The 15,364-nt window shown below is 34.0% G+C and overlaps 1 protein-coding gene across 3 annotated transcripts in view; it reads right to left on the bottom strand.

Annotated features, from left to right (window-relative positions):
• The window catches only part of GRIA4 (glutamate ionotropic receptor AMPA type subunit 4), a 543,339-nt gene that overhangs the window by 93,769 nt on the left and 434,206 nt on the right, over window positions 1–15,364 (bottom strand). For all 3 annotated transcript variants that reach the window (XM_060105639.1, XM_060105638.1, XM_060105640.1), the window contains exon 6: window positions 3,182–3,340. In XM_060105639.1, coding sequence (XP_059961622.1) covers window positions 3,182–3,340 — 159 coding nt within the window. The remainder of the gene's footprint in view (window positions 1–3,181; window positions 3,341–15,364) is intronic.

Raw genomic sequence — 15,364 nt, 5'->3', positions numbered from 1 at the left:
CTTGCTATATATTCTTCAAGGACATGATAAAATAGGCTTAATGGTAATCATACACTCTCATATTTGGAATGAGGTGGTCAAAGGAAATTAAGGTACTTAACCAAGGTACTAAGCCAAAAATGGACATACCTCCTCCCCTGCCTGGAGCAACATACCTCTGAGTAGAGAAAGCCATCAAATTATCTTTCTGGATGGCAAGAAAATAAAAACAAAAAATAAAGTAGAACTTATCAAAGATATAGAGGGCAAGAGAAAAAATACAATGCTAGCATTTTAGGATCAAGAGAGAAGAAAAGAAAACTATTGTTGCTTTTCTAATAGGAAGAAAGAAGCTGAGAGATATGACTACAAAAAAGCAAAAGCACTTGCTGTGTTTTAAAAAGTCCATTCATTTTTATGAAACAAGTGAACTAGAAAAGAGAACACATATCGTATAGAGTGGAGCAGAGAAAAGCAGACATTCAGCCAGAGTGGCAAAAGCTTTTGATGGGTCATAGAGCTGATAGATGGAAAGAAGCAGTAGTTTAAACTGGTTTTACCATTTTAAAGGATTTCATTCTTTTCCATGTGTCTTATTGTGCTAAAGTCCAAGAAATCATATTTATGGGCACGTATTTCTAGATGGTATCTAGAAATTCTTATTAAACATAGTCTTCATTTTGGAGGAGAGTAAAACTAAGTCTTGACCTAGAGCTATTCACTGCTTTAACCAGTGATTAGAATGGTGGGATGAATTCTGTTTATCAACATTTGTATATAAAAAGATAGAGTTTGGCAGAATCACAGCACAGTGGCAAGAATTTAGGTTTTGAGGACTAGGTGAATTCTAATTCTGCTACTCATAGTTTTATGGGAATAAGTTGTACATTCTTCAGCTATGAAGCAGAACAAAATCAAACAAAATAATGACTATCTTCTGTGGTACTTGTGAGGATTGAAGTTCATAGCATATCTGAGAGCTAGATACTGGCTAGGAATAGTGAAGACTACAAAGATGGCCCAAAAGATGGCTGTCTAGTGCTCCTCAGTACAAGAAAGTTGTGATGTGTCTTATGGAAGAAAATACATGTTAGATAAGCTTTGTTTAGGCTTGAGTTTTACTGTTATTGGCCATGAATTCAATGTTAATTTATCAACAATGTTTTAAATAAGATATCTTTAATCAGAAACACACATAAAACAAAGTGTTATGTGTTGATTGGTTGACAAAAATGTTGTGACCTCATCTTGTAATTTCCCCTAGGAGTAAGTGTTCAGTATTCACTCATTCAGTGTTCATGGCAACTTTATAGAATGGAACTACCATGAACAATAAGAACTGGCTATATCTATTTATTAAATGGCCACTGAGTGACTACTATTATGCTAAGAAAATTGTGAAAGATGAGAAAATTATATGTATTTATATATAAAACAAAGTGCCCAAAGCTTTGACATAGATAAGTCTGGTTGGAGATGATCAAATAGTAAACATTTTGATAGGCTAAAGGCAAGATAGGGAAGGACAAACCACACCAGTGTGTCCAGACAGGAGGACCACAGTGGACACATATTATTATATATTATCACTGAAATGAAAAAAAGTCACAAGGTGCTGCAAAACACTGCCAAGAACTTTGAAGCCCATTCTAGATACTAAAATTGTAAGGGTAAAAAGAACTTGAAGAGATGGTTTACAGAAAAAAATGCTGAGATAAAAAATGGCTGAGAAAAAGATGTGAGGAAGGAAGAAATACAAATAGAGAAGAGAAGGGCAAGTGAGTCTCTACATACATTGATGACAGAATGAGGGGAATATGCTGTAAAGCAAAGTGTCCCAATGAGTTTAGAAGGATGATTTACACTTTTCTCCTTGTGTATTAATACTTGATATAATTGAGCTTTTTTTTCTCTGAACCAGCTTGAAGGCAAAAAGACTAAAAGACTTCTCAAGTTTCTTTTAATCCTGAAGGTGGTTTACATCTTAAAATTTTTTTGGCTTTTTAATATGCTTTCATATGTATTATCTAAGCATGAGAAGTGGTGTAATATAGTGGACGATGCACTTGCCTAAGACTCAGGGAACCCATGACTTGGTCCTGGGAATTCCACAAACCTGGCCCTTGACTCAGGGACAGCCAATTAACATACCATTTAATATCTTGCATTTATTAATCTGTAAAATCAGAGGGTTGGACTACAGTGCTTGAGCATAGTGGATACTCAATAAATGCTTTCTTTTGAAATTCCATGCTTCTATAGAGTAGTGAAAATATTATGACTAGCCAAATTCCTATATTACAGAGAAAAAATTGACATGGATAGTAGGGAAAGTTTTATAATTAGGAAATGGAAGAACCGACTTGCTCTACCCCTAGATTATAGTTTTCTAGGCTTGAATTTCCAAATTATATTTGAAAACTTTTTACTAGAATACACAGTGAGAGATTAGTAAAAGTTATTGAAATGATTATTCCTTTTTATGTAGGAATTCAAAACCATGTAGGAGTTGGAGTTTAAGAAACATTATGCCATTATTTACATGATATCTAAGGAAGTCATCTATTTTTTCAGGAGAGAAAAAATTGTGCTTATGATCAGAAATTTACCAGCTTCCTTTGTAGATACCAATAACATAATTCTGCAATATCTGTCACATAAAATTAAAAAATCTGACATTTTACTGTTAACTTGAAAGAGAAATTTTGCAGAAGCTTATACATTTTACATTTCTACCAATTTCCCAATTCCCTTACTCTTTGTAAATCACTTTGCAAATATATTTTTATCTGGGTGGAATAGCTACCAGTGATTGTTCACATTTGAAATATTTAGTTAATACAAATTTTTAAAAAGTTACAATTTCTTCATGGAAATTCATACACAAAGTAATAATAAAATAATATAACATAACATAATATAATATATATAATATAATATAATATAATATAATATAATATAATATAATATAATATATAATATAGTAAACTACTTGAACTAATGTCTAACAATTCCTCTCTTAAATATAGAAATTTAGAAGTTATTAAGGGCTGTGTGACAAAGAGTGACAAAATATTTCTGCCCTATGTCACACTGTGTCTGGAAAAATATTACTAGGAAAACTGCATAATGGGCTTTCTACCTTAAATTTTAAAAAATACTAAAAATTCTAAAAATAAATAAGATAAAAACAAACAAATACCTTTGGAGGTGTCTCAGATCCTGGATATTCTCTCTGATCTAGTTTCTTCCAGCGATCCATTAATTTGGTTACCATAGGTGTATTAAAATCTACTAACTGGAATCCTGTAACATTGGCTCCACCATGTATAAACCTCTCAAGAGAAATATCCTTGAATCCCTATAAAGCAATATGACAGTTTGTTATGTTCAGTTTATTATTATACATTTGGCTCTTCAATGGTAACATAAATTGGTAACCAATATGATTTCTAATAAAGTGATGGCTAGAAACAGATGGAAGATCCAATTTTGCTGTTAAATTCTGTCACTCAAAATTTAATACATGACACCACATCAACAAAAGAAAAGACAAAGATCACATGATCATCTCAATAGATACTGAGAAAGCATTTGACAAAATTCACCATCCACTCATGATAAAAATTCTCACCAAAGTGGGTACAGAGGATACATATATCAACAAAATAAAAGCTATTTATGACAAACCCACAGCCAACATAATACTCAATGGTGAAAAGCTGAAAGCCATCTTGCTGTCCAGCTTTTGCCTCCTTTGTCAAAGATTAACTGACTGTAGGTGTGTGGGTTTATTTCTAGGTTTATTTTTAATCCTAAAATCTGGAGCAAGACAAGGATGCCCACTCTCACTACTTCTATTTAACATAGTATTGGAAGTCCTAGCCACAGCAATCAGAGAAGAAAAAGAAATAAAATGTATCCAAATTGGTAGGGAAGAGGTAAAATTGTCATTATATGCAGATGACATGATACTATATACAGAAAATCCTAAAAACTCCACATAAAAACTAGTAGAACTGATAAAAGGATTCAGCAAGGTAGAAGGATGCAAGATTAACCTACAGAAATCTGTTGCATTTCTTTACACTAACAATACATATCTGAAAAAGAAAGTGTAAAAAATAAACTTTCCAAAAAAAATTAAAATACCTAGGCATAAACTTGACCTCAGAGGTGAAAGACTTATATCCTAAGAACTCTAAAACAATGATAAAGGAAACTGAAGATGATTCAAAGAAATGGAAAGATATCCCATGCTCTTGGATTGGAAGAATTAACATTGTTAAAATGACCATACTATCTAAAGCACATACAGATTTAATGAGATCCTTATCAAATTACCCATGCCATTTTTCATAGAACTAGAATGAATAATCCTAAAATTTATACAGAACCACAAAAGACCCAGAATTGAAAAGCAATCTTGAAGAAAAAGAACAATGGTGGAGGCATAACCCTCCCAGATTTGAGACAGTACTACAAAGCTACAGTAACCAAAACAGCATGGTCTTGGCACAAAAACAGACATATGGATCAATGGAACATAATAGACAGCCTAGAAATAAACCCACACACCTACAGTCAGTTAATCTTTGACAAAGGAGGCAAGAATATACACTGGAGAAAAGACAATCTCTTCAGCAAGTAGTTTTGAAAAAGCTGGACAGCTGCATATAAATCAATGAAGTTAGTATATCCCCTCACACCATACACAAAAATAAAGTCAGAATGACCTAAAGACTTAAGTATGAGAAATGATGCCTTAAAACTCCTAGGAGAGAACATAGGCAAAACAATCTCTGACATAAATTGAACAAGGTTTCATAGGTCAGCCTCCCAAGGCAAAGTAAATAAAAGCAAAAAATAAACAAATTAGACCTAATCAAACTTAAATGCTTTTGCCAGTAAAGGAAGTCATAAATAAGATGAAAAGACAACCTACAGAATGGGAGAAAATATTTGTAAATAATGCAACCGATAAGGACTTTATTTCCAAAATATACAAACAGCTCATACAGCTTAATAGCAAAACCCCCACAAACAATCCAATCAAAAAAATGGTCAGAAGACCTAAACAAACATAATAGACATGTTTCCAAAGAAGACATACAGATGGCTGAAAGGCACATGAAAATATGCTCAACATTGTTAATTATTAGAGAAATGCAAATCAAAATCACAATGAGGTATCACCTCACACAAATCAGAATGGCCATCTTCAAAAAGTCTACAAATAATAAATGCTGGAAAGGGTGTGGAGAAAAGGGAACCCTCTTACACTGTTGGTGGGAATGTAAATTGGTGTAGCCACTATGAAGAACAGTATGGAGGTTCCTTAAAAACTAAAAATAGAGTTACTGTATGATCCAGCAATTCTACTCTAGGGCATATATCTAGAGAAATCTCTAATTTGAAGACATTTGCACCCCAGTGTTCATAGTAGCACTATTTACAGTAGCCAAGACTGGAAGCAACCTAAGTGTCCATCGACAGATGAATGGATAAAGAAGATGTGGTAAATATACACTATGGAATATTACTGAACCATAAAAAGAATGAATGCATGCAGCAACATGGATAGACATAGAGATTATCATACTAAGTGAAGTAAGTCAGATGGAGAAGGACAAATATCATATGATATCAGTTATATGTTGAATCTGAAAAAATGCTACAAATGAATTTATTTACAAAACAGCCTCAACAGACATAGAAAACAAACTTATGGTTACCAAAGGGGAAGGGGTGTGGGGGATAGATTAAGAGTTTGGGATTAACAGATACACACTATTACATATAAAATAGATAAACAACAAGAGCCTATTATATAACACAGGGAACTCTATTCAATATTTTGTAATAATCTATAATGGAAAAAATCTGAAAAAAATATATACACACACATATATATACACACATATGTGTATGTGTATATAACTGAATCACTTTGTTCTACACCTGCTGCTATGCTGAAGGTAAAGGTGAAAATATTACCACATCTGATTATAAGCTCCTTTTAGTTATGATCTGAAAGAATGGTGGGTGGCTCAGTTAATTTTAGCTATGTCTGTTTGAGTACAGGCAATATTTTTTCCTTCATATATTTTAAAATAATTTTATACAGCAAATTGATAGGATCTAGATTGTGAAGAAGTTTTCTTGGAAATGGTTACTTTGGTGACTGTTTAGATTTCAGTTTTCACCCAGAGAGTATTGTGGAACTGAAAGTTCTGAGAAACACTGTAATAAAATTGTAACTCTATAGTCCTGAGGCAGTGAAGGGAGGTGGTCAGTGTTTAAGTAACTAAGTGAATAATGTCCCAGAGGCAGAGGGGAAACCAGGGTAGAGGCCTTCTGCTTGTTGAAATGGGCTATTCAACAATGCTTAAATTTCACAATGGTTAGTGACATCCTAAGAAAATATTAATTTCCAACTTGGTTTTCCTTTAAATTTTCATTTAGAGTTCATACATCCTCTGGGAATAAGGGGGAAAGTGAAATTAATAAATTATAGAACTTCAGATATCCTGATGATTCCTCATGTAAATCTATATACATCCATCACATCATAGGTGTTTAATAAATACTTATTTTATGTTTTTTCTAATTAAGATAACATTTCTGCTGTTTTGCATTTCAGGTTCACAGGTTGACTAAATCATACTGAGACAGCTTGGGTGCAGTTAAAAACAAGGAACCTTAAATAGAGTGGGAGAGATTCTGTCTTAACACCTTTTAAAAATTAGGTTAAAAATTGACTTAAAGTATGCGGTTTTGATGATCATGTAGACAGATGGTGGAGTCAGACATGCTCAATGCAGAAAAGTTGAAAAATATAGGAAGCACCAAGCAAAAAGTAAAATAATGTCTCCAAATTAATGGAATCTTTAACTGGGGTCATTGCACTTGAGTAAAAACTTGCTAGACTCCAAATTTCAAAAATTGAGTTTTAGTCTCCATTCTTACTAACCAGACAACTAAATGTGGACAAGTCACTTTCCTCTCTGTGTATTAATTTCCTTACTTTCTAAATGAAGCATGAATGGTGTGTGCATGTGTGTGTCTGTGTGTGGTGGTGTGGAATAGGTAAGGAATATATTCTGTTAATTTTTAATGATATAACCTGAACATTCTATAATTTTATACTACTTTATGACAGAGCCAGGTGTTTTCCTAGATGTGATAGTAAATTTTAAATGATAGTATGATTTTAAGAATGTACCTTGAAGGAAATTGCCTGGGAACAAACATCAACAGTTCCTTATTGTTACTGTTGGCTGTATTTAAATCATCTGACTGCTGGAGGAGAGATGAAGAATGCTCTGAATATAAATACAGAGGATGTTTGTAAGGCCAAATTTCCCCTTAAGGGTGGTACAGGAAATGCTTAAATGAATGGTCGCTTTGTGGCTATATAACTTATTTACTAATCTTGAGTTTATTTATTTGAATTTATTTATTCTTTGCAACTAGACAGCACAGAGCTTCAATCTTGATTTTGAGACTTAGATGTGTGTGATCTTGGGTAAATTATACTGAACTCCATTTTCTGATATATGTTTATCTATTTTGAGGATTAATTAGAAAAATTATAGTAACAAAATAAATACAGTAATATAAGCTGGGTGCTGGAGGATAAAAAACTATTCAACACATAAAGAGTAAGGATAATGGCCCTTTTTACAAGGTCAAAAAAGACATTATTTCTTCCCTTAATGATCTTGTGAGGTGCTAATGTCTCATTTGCTGCTAGGCTAAAGGAAGTTGGACAATATCTGGCACAGAGGAAGTATAAAATACTGATTTCATAAAGGAAAACAATGAATGTCTTCTGTACTATTAGTGTAAAGGGTGATTTGTGAACCCAGAAGAGTGGCTATCTGATTAGGTATATAAGGACAGCTTTCTAAAAGAAGTAACTGTTAATTAAGGCTGGGTGGGGTAAGTGCCTCCTGGTGTAGAAAACAGCATAAGCTAAAGCTGCAAACATAAAAGCAACATTAGGTCTGGGAATTAATTTGGTTTTAGGAAGGGACATATATATATAGGGTGGAGTGGGAGAGAGACTCTTGGGTTAAGCAGGGATAAATCTTAAAGAGCTTTGTACATTAAGGTAAGTAGTGTAATACTTTATCCTAAAGGATTTTAGTAGTGTGGTACTTAGATTTAGAATGCTTACTCTGATAGGAGATGGTAACAATGGGTGCAATTGCAGTATGTCATTTTGAGAGAAATGCAAGAAGTCAGTGGCAGGATGAGATGGAAGCAGGTAGAGTTGGAAAGACCAAGGGGTCTTTCCCTTTTATGAAGGGCATGAATTCTTTTACTGAATTTGCAGCCTGGAGCCAATGAAAATAATTTAAGCAGGGGAATGAAATAATCATACGTGCCTTTGAAAAATAACAGGGAGCAAAGTGAACAAATAACTGGAAAAGAGAAAGACCAAGAGCAAAGTAAGCAAGTAATTTTCTTATTTAAATCTTTAAAAAACAGACTACATTAAACCACCAGAGAGACAGTTTTCCTGTATCTATGTTTCTTTGAAATTTCTAGAACAAAGCTTAATTGATTGAGATACCATATGCTTTCACCAGTACCTCTAGATGTGTAAATAAAACATACATATACACACATATTTTGGGCATCCTAACCCTGGGGTCCAACACTGGGAAGATGAATCCCCTTAGCTGATTTGGAAACCAGTGGCACTAACAGTAGGGCTGTAAGAAACATTGACTGCTCATGAAGAACACAAACACACTTGCTTACCTGTGGGAACAAGGAAGAAGAAGCAAATTGAAACAGCCTGGGACTCTGGCCAGTTACCTATGACTGCCCCAGCATGTGCCCTGGCCTACAATGAACACCTCCTCCAGCCCCTCTTGCTCCAGCCACTCCCAACTAGGGCAAAAACTACCATAGCTGAGGAGAGTGCACAATTGGTGGGGATGGAGCTGGCATGGTGTCTGAAAGGGGCAAGGGTGGTCATTACTGGGGTTTGTGAAGGTGGAAGATCAGGAGCAATATGGAACTCTGACTGGTGTGCCAAGACTGTCCCAACACATGTGCCAGCCCCCACCTGGTACATATTCTGGTCCTTCTTCTCCAGCACTGCTCCCCTCTGGGGCAAAGGTGCCATTATTGGGAGTGGGGAGGGCACACACTTAGAGGAAATGGAACTAGCTCTGACCCAAACCTTGGGGCATCTGCTCCAGCAACTTGGGACCCAATACCACCCATGATAGGGCAGTGATAGCCACTAAGCATCGGAAAAGCCCCAGATCACACTTGGCTCTAGATGAAGTCTCTCCATCATCAGCACCATCTCCTGTCAAAATGATAGCTGCCAGTACATTCTGGCATGATAAAAACATGAAACATGATCACTTCAGATCCAGACCTCCCACAAAAGCCACTGGGCACATGTAGATGGTATTGAGATGTTCGCACACAAGGAAACCCCTTGAAAACCAGGATGGGTAACTGTGTCACCCAATTTTATAGAGAAAGAGAAAATTAAGCAAGATGAGAAGAAAGGAATTTGTTCCAAATGGAACAATAAGAAAAAAAAACTGAAAAAACAACTAATAGAACAGAGATAATTTACCAGATAAAGAGTTCAAAGCATTAGTGATAAAAATGGTAATGGAACATGGGAAAAGAATAGATGAAAACAATGAGAATTTAAACAAAGAACTAAAAAATATAAAAAAGAACCATTCAGAACTGAAGAATACAATAACTGAAATGAAAAATAGAAAGAATAACAGCAGATTAGGTAATGCAGAAGAACACATAAGGGATCTGGAAGATAGAATAATGGAAATCACCCAATCAGAACAGCAAACAAATTTTTAAAAATGAGGATATTTTAGACACCTCTTGGACAATATCAAATGTACTAATATTGGCATTATAGGGGTCCCAGAAGGAGACGAGAGAGAGAGAATGATTGCCAATATATTTTATAATATTGTGGCTGAAAACTTCCCGAATCTGAAGAAGGAAATGGATATCCAGGTACAGGAAGCATAGAGAGTCATAGACAAGATGAACCACCCAAGGACATATTATAATTAAAATGGCAAAATCTAGAGATAAAGAGAGAACTTTAAAGGCATCAAGAGAAAAACAAAGAGTCACATAAAAGGAAAACCCCAAAAGGCTATCAGCTGATTTTTCTGCAGAAACTTCACAGTCAGTAAGGCAGAATCATGGTATATTTAAAGTGCTAAATAGGGAAAAACCTACAGCCTACAATACTCGAACTGTCAAGATTATCATTCAGAATTAAAGGAGAGCTAAAGAAGTTATCAGTCAAGCAAGAACTAAAAGAGTTCATCAATACTAAATCAACCATACAGGAAGTGTTAAAGGGGCATATCTAAGTGGAAAAGAAAAGGCTACACCAAGAAGAACTTATAGGAAAAAAATCCCCACTAGTAAAGAAAAATATATAGTAAATGTTGTGAATTAGCCACTTAAATAAGCTAGTATAATGGTTAAAAGACAAAAAAAAAGGAAAATCAACTATAACTACAACAAATAGTGAAGAAATAGATATGAAGATGTAAAATATGACATCCAAAACACAAAATGTGGGGGAGGGGAGTAAAAAAGTAGATGGTTTATAATGTGTTTGAACATAAGTGACTATCAGTTCAAAACAAGTAGATATAGTTAGGGGTCAGCATTTATGAACTTGATGTTAACCAAAAATCAAAAATCTACAATAGATACACAAAAGCTAGAGAGAACCAAACACTAGCATACCACAAAAGAAAATCATCAAACCACAGGTGAAGAAACTAAAAGAAAAGAACAGAGAACTACAAAACAAGAAGAAAACAAGTAACAAAATGGCAATAAGTACATACCTATCAATACTCACTTTGAATGTCAATGGACAAAATACTACAATCAAAAGACTTAGGATGGTTGATAAAAGAACAAGACCCATCTATATGCTGCCTATAAGAGACACACTTCGGATCTAAAGACACACAGACTGAAAGTGAGGGGATGGAAAATATACTCATGAAATGACAAATAAAGCTGGAGTAGCAATATTCATATGAGACAAATCAGAGTATCCAAAAAAGTCTATACCAAAAGACAAAGAAGGATATGATATAATGATACAGGGATTGATACAAGAAGAGGATATAACAATCATTAACATACACACACCTAAAATAGGAGCACCTAAATATATAAAGCAACTACTAATAGACATAAAGGAAGAAATGAACAATAATACAAAAACAGTAGGGAACTTTAACACCCAACTTACATCAATAGACAGGTCATCGAGACAGAAAATCACTAGTGCAACAGAGATTGTAAAATAAACAATAGACCAGTTGGACTTAATAGATATCAACAGGATATTCCATATCAAAACAGAAGAATACACATTCTTCTCAAGTGTACACAGAATGTTCTACAGAATAGATGACATGCTAGGCCACAAAACAAGCTTCAACATATTTAAAAGAATAGAAATTATATCAAGCATTTTTTCTGACCATAACAGTATGAAACTAGATATCAACTACAGGAAGAAAAATGGAAAAGACACAAGCACATGTTGAATAAATAATATGTTACTAAAAACAAATGGGTCAATGAAGAATTCAAAGAGGAAACCAGAAAATACCTTGAGACTAATGAAAATAAAAATACTAATTTCCAAAAACAATGGGATGCAGTGAAAGCAGTTCTAAGAGGGAAGTTTCTTTTAATTGTTAATTTTTTTTATTTTTATTTTTCAAAATTTTTTTATTTTTTTAAATTTTAACTAATTTTTTTTTATTTTTATTTTTTTAAAATTTTACTGGGGTATAGTTGATTTACAATGTTGTGTTAGTTTCAGGTGTACAGTAAAGTAAATCTGTTATAACACACACATATCCACTCTGTTGTAGAATCTTTTCCCATATAGGCTATTACACAGTATTAAGTAGAGTTCCCTGTGCTGTACAGTAGGTCCTTATTAGTCATCTATTTTATATATAGTAGGGTGTATGTGTCAATCTCAATCTTCCAATTTATCCTGCCCCCCTTTACCCCCTGGTAAAAATGAGTTTATTTTCTATATCTGTAACTCTATTTCTATTTTGTAGATAAGTTCATTTATAGCCTTTTTTAAGATTCCACATATAAATGATATATGATATTTGTCTTTCTCTGCCTGACTTATTTCACTCAAAATGACAATCTCTAGGTCCATCCACATGCTGCAAATGGCATTATTTTGTTCTTTTTATATAGCTGAGTAATATTCCACTGTATATATGTACCACATCAACTTAATCCATTCCTCTGTTGGTGGATATTTAGGTTGCTTCTATGTCTTAGCAATTGTAAATAGCACTGCAATGAACACTGGAGTGAATTTAACTTTTTGAATTACGGTTTTCTTCAGATATAGGCCAAGGAGTGGGATTGCTGGATCATATTGTAGCTTTATTTTTAGTTTTTAAAGGAACCTCCATACTGTTTCCATAGTGACTGCACCAGTTCACATTTCCACCAATGGCGTAGGAGGGTTCCCTTTTCTCCACACCCTCTCCATATTTATTGTTTGTAGATTTTTTGATGATGGTCATTCTGACTGGTGTGCGGTGATACCTCACTGTGATTTTGAATTGTCCTTCTCTAATAATTAATGATGTTGAGCATCTTTTCATGTGCTTTTTAACCATCTGTATGTCTTGTTTGGGGAAGAACGTCTATTTAGAAATAGACATTTCTAAATGTCTATTTAGATCTTCCAACCATTTTTTGATTGGGTTGTTGGTCTTTTTGATATTGAGCTATATGAGCTGTTTGTATACTTTGGAGATTAATCCCCTGTTGGGTGATTTGTTTACAAATGTTTTCTCCAATTCTGAGGGTTGTCTTTTCATTTTGTTTATGGTTTCTTTGCTGTGCAAAACTTTTAAGTTTAATTAGGTCCCATTTGTTTATTTTGTTTTTGTTTTCATTACTATAGGAGGTGAATCAAAAAAAAAAAAAAACCTCCTGCGATTTATGTCAAAGAGTGTTCTGCCTATGTTTTCCTCTAAGAGTTTTATAGTATCTTGCATAACATATATGTCTTTAATCCATTTTGAGTTGATTTTTTTTGTATGGTGTTAGGGTGTGTTCTAATTTCATTCTTTTACAGGTGGCTGTCCAGTTTTCCCAGCACCATTTATTGAAGAGGCTGTCTTTTCTTCACTGTATATTCTTGGCTCTTTTGTCATAGATAAGGTGACCATAAGTGTGTGGGTTTATCTCTGGACTTTCTATCCTGTTCCATTGATATATATTTCTGTTTTTGTGCCAGTACCATACTGTCTTGATCACTCTGGTTTGTAGTACAGTCTGAAGTCAGGGAGCCATATTCCTTCAGCTCTGCTTTTCTTTCTCAAGATTGCTTTGGCTATTCCAGGTATTTCATGTTTCCATACAAATTTTAAATATTTTTGTTCTAGTTCTGTGAAAAATGCCATTGGTAATTTGATAGGTATTGCATTGAATCTGTAGATTGCTTTGGGTAGTATAGTCATTTTGAAAATATTGATTCTTCCATTCAAGAACATGGTATATCTCTCAATCTGTTTGTGCCATCTCTTATTTCTTTCATCAGTATCTTATAGTTTTCTGAGTACAGGTCTTTTACCTCTTAGGTAGGTTTATTCCTAGGTATTTTATTCTTTTTTATGTGATGGTAAATGGGGTTGTTTCCTTACTTTCTCTTTCTGAACTTTCGTTGCTAGTGTATAGGGATGCAAGAGATATCTGTGCATTAATTTTGTATCCTGCAACTTTACAAAATTCATCGATGAGCTCTAGTAGTTTCCTGGTTGCATCTTTAAGTTTTTTTATTAATAGTATCACGTTTTCTGCAAACAATGACAGTTTTACTATTTCTTTTCCAATTTGAATGCCTTTTATTTCTTTTTCTTCTCTGATTGCTATGGCTAGGACTTCCAAAAATATACTGAATAAAAGTGGTGAGAGTGGACATCCTTGTCTTGTTCCTGGTCTTAGAGGAAATGCTTTCAGTGTTTCACCATTGAGAATGATATTTGCTGTGGGTTTGATATATATGGTCATCTCTGCTCACTTTTTGGAGAATGTTTATTATAAATGGGTTTTGAATTTTGTTGAAAGCTTTTTCTGTATCTGTTGAGATGATCATATGGTTTTTATTCTTCAATTTGTTGATGTGGTGTTTCACATTGATTGATTTGTGGATATTGAAAAATCCTTGTAGCCCTGATTTAGATCCCACTTGATCATGGTGTATGATCTTTTTGATGTGTTGATGGACTCTGTTTGCTAGCATTTTGTTGAGGATTATTGTATCTATGTTCATCAGTGATATTGGACTGTAGTATTCTTTCTTTGTGACCTCTTTGTCTGATTTTGATATCAGGGTGATGGAGGCATCGTAGAATGAGTTTGGGAGTGTTCCTCCCTCTGCAATATTTTGGAAGAGTTTGAGAAGGATAGGTGATAGCTCCTCTCTAAATGTCTGATAGTATTCATCCTGGGCTTTTGCTTGTTGGAAGATTTTTAATCACAGTCTCAATTTCAGTGCTTGTGATTGGCCTGGCTATATTTTCTATTTCTTCCTGGTTCACTCTTGGAAGGTTGTGCTTTTCTAAGAATGTATCCATTTCTTCCAGGTTGTCCATTTTATTGGCATATAGTTGCTAGTAATCTCTCACGGCCCTTTGTATTTCTGCAGTGTCAGTTGTTACTTCTCTTTTTTCATTTCTGATTCTATTTATTTGAGTCTTCTCCCTTTTTCCTTGATTAGTCTGGCTAATAGTTTATCAATTTTGTTTATCTTCTCAAACAACCAGCTTTTAGTTTTATTGATCTTTGTTATTGTTTCCTTCATTTCTTTTTCATTTATTTCTGATCTGATCTTTATGATTTCTTTCCTTCTATGAACTTTTTTTTTGTTGTTGTTGTTCTTCTTCTTTCTCTAATTGCTTTATGTGTAAGGTTATGTTGTTTATTTGAGATGTTTCTTGTTTCCTGAGGTAGGATTGTATTGCTATAAACTTCCTTCTTAGAACTGCTTTTGCTGCATCCTATAGGTTTTGGGTCGTTGTGTTTTCATTTTCATTTGTTTCTTGGTATTTTTGATTTCCTCTTTGATTTCTTCAGTGATCTCTTGGTTATTTAGTAGTGTATTGTTTAGTCTCCTTGTGTTTGTATTTTTTACAGATTTTTCCCTGTAACTGATATCTAGTCTCATAGCATTGTATCAGGAAAGATACTTGGTATGATTTCAATTTTCTTAAATTTACCAAGGCTTGATTTGTGACCCAAGATATGATCTATCTTGGAGAATGTTCCATGAGCACTTGAGAAAAAT

The sequence above is a fragment of the Mesoplodon densirostris genome, chromosome 7, assembly GCF_025265405.1.
Source record: "Mesoplodon densirostris isolate mMesDen1 chromosome 7, mMesDen1 primary haplotype, whole genome shotgun sequence".
NCBI classification, from domain to species: Eukaryota; Metazoa; Chordata; class Mammalia; order Artiodactyla; family Ziphiidae; genus Mesoplodon; species Mesoplodon densirostris.
The sequence above is the reverse complement of the archived record's forward strand: the minus strand, read 5'-3'. Positions and strand labels throughout refer to the sequence as shown.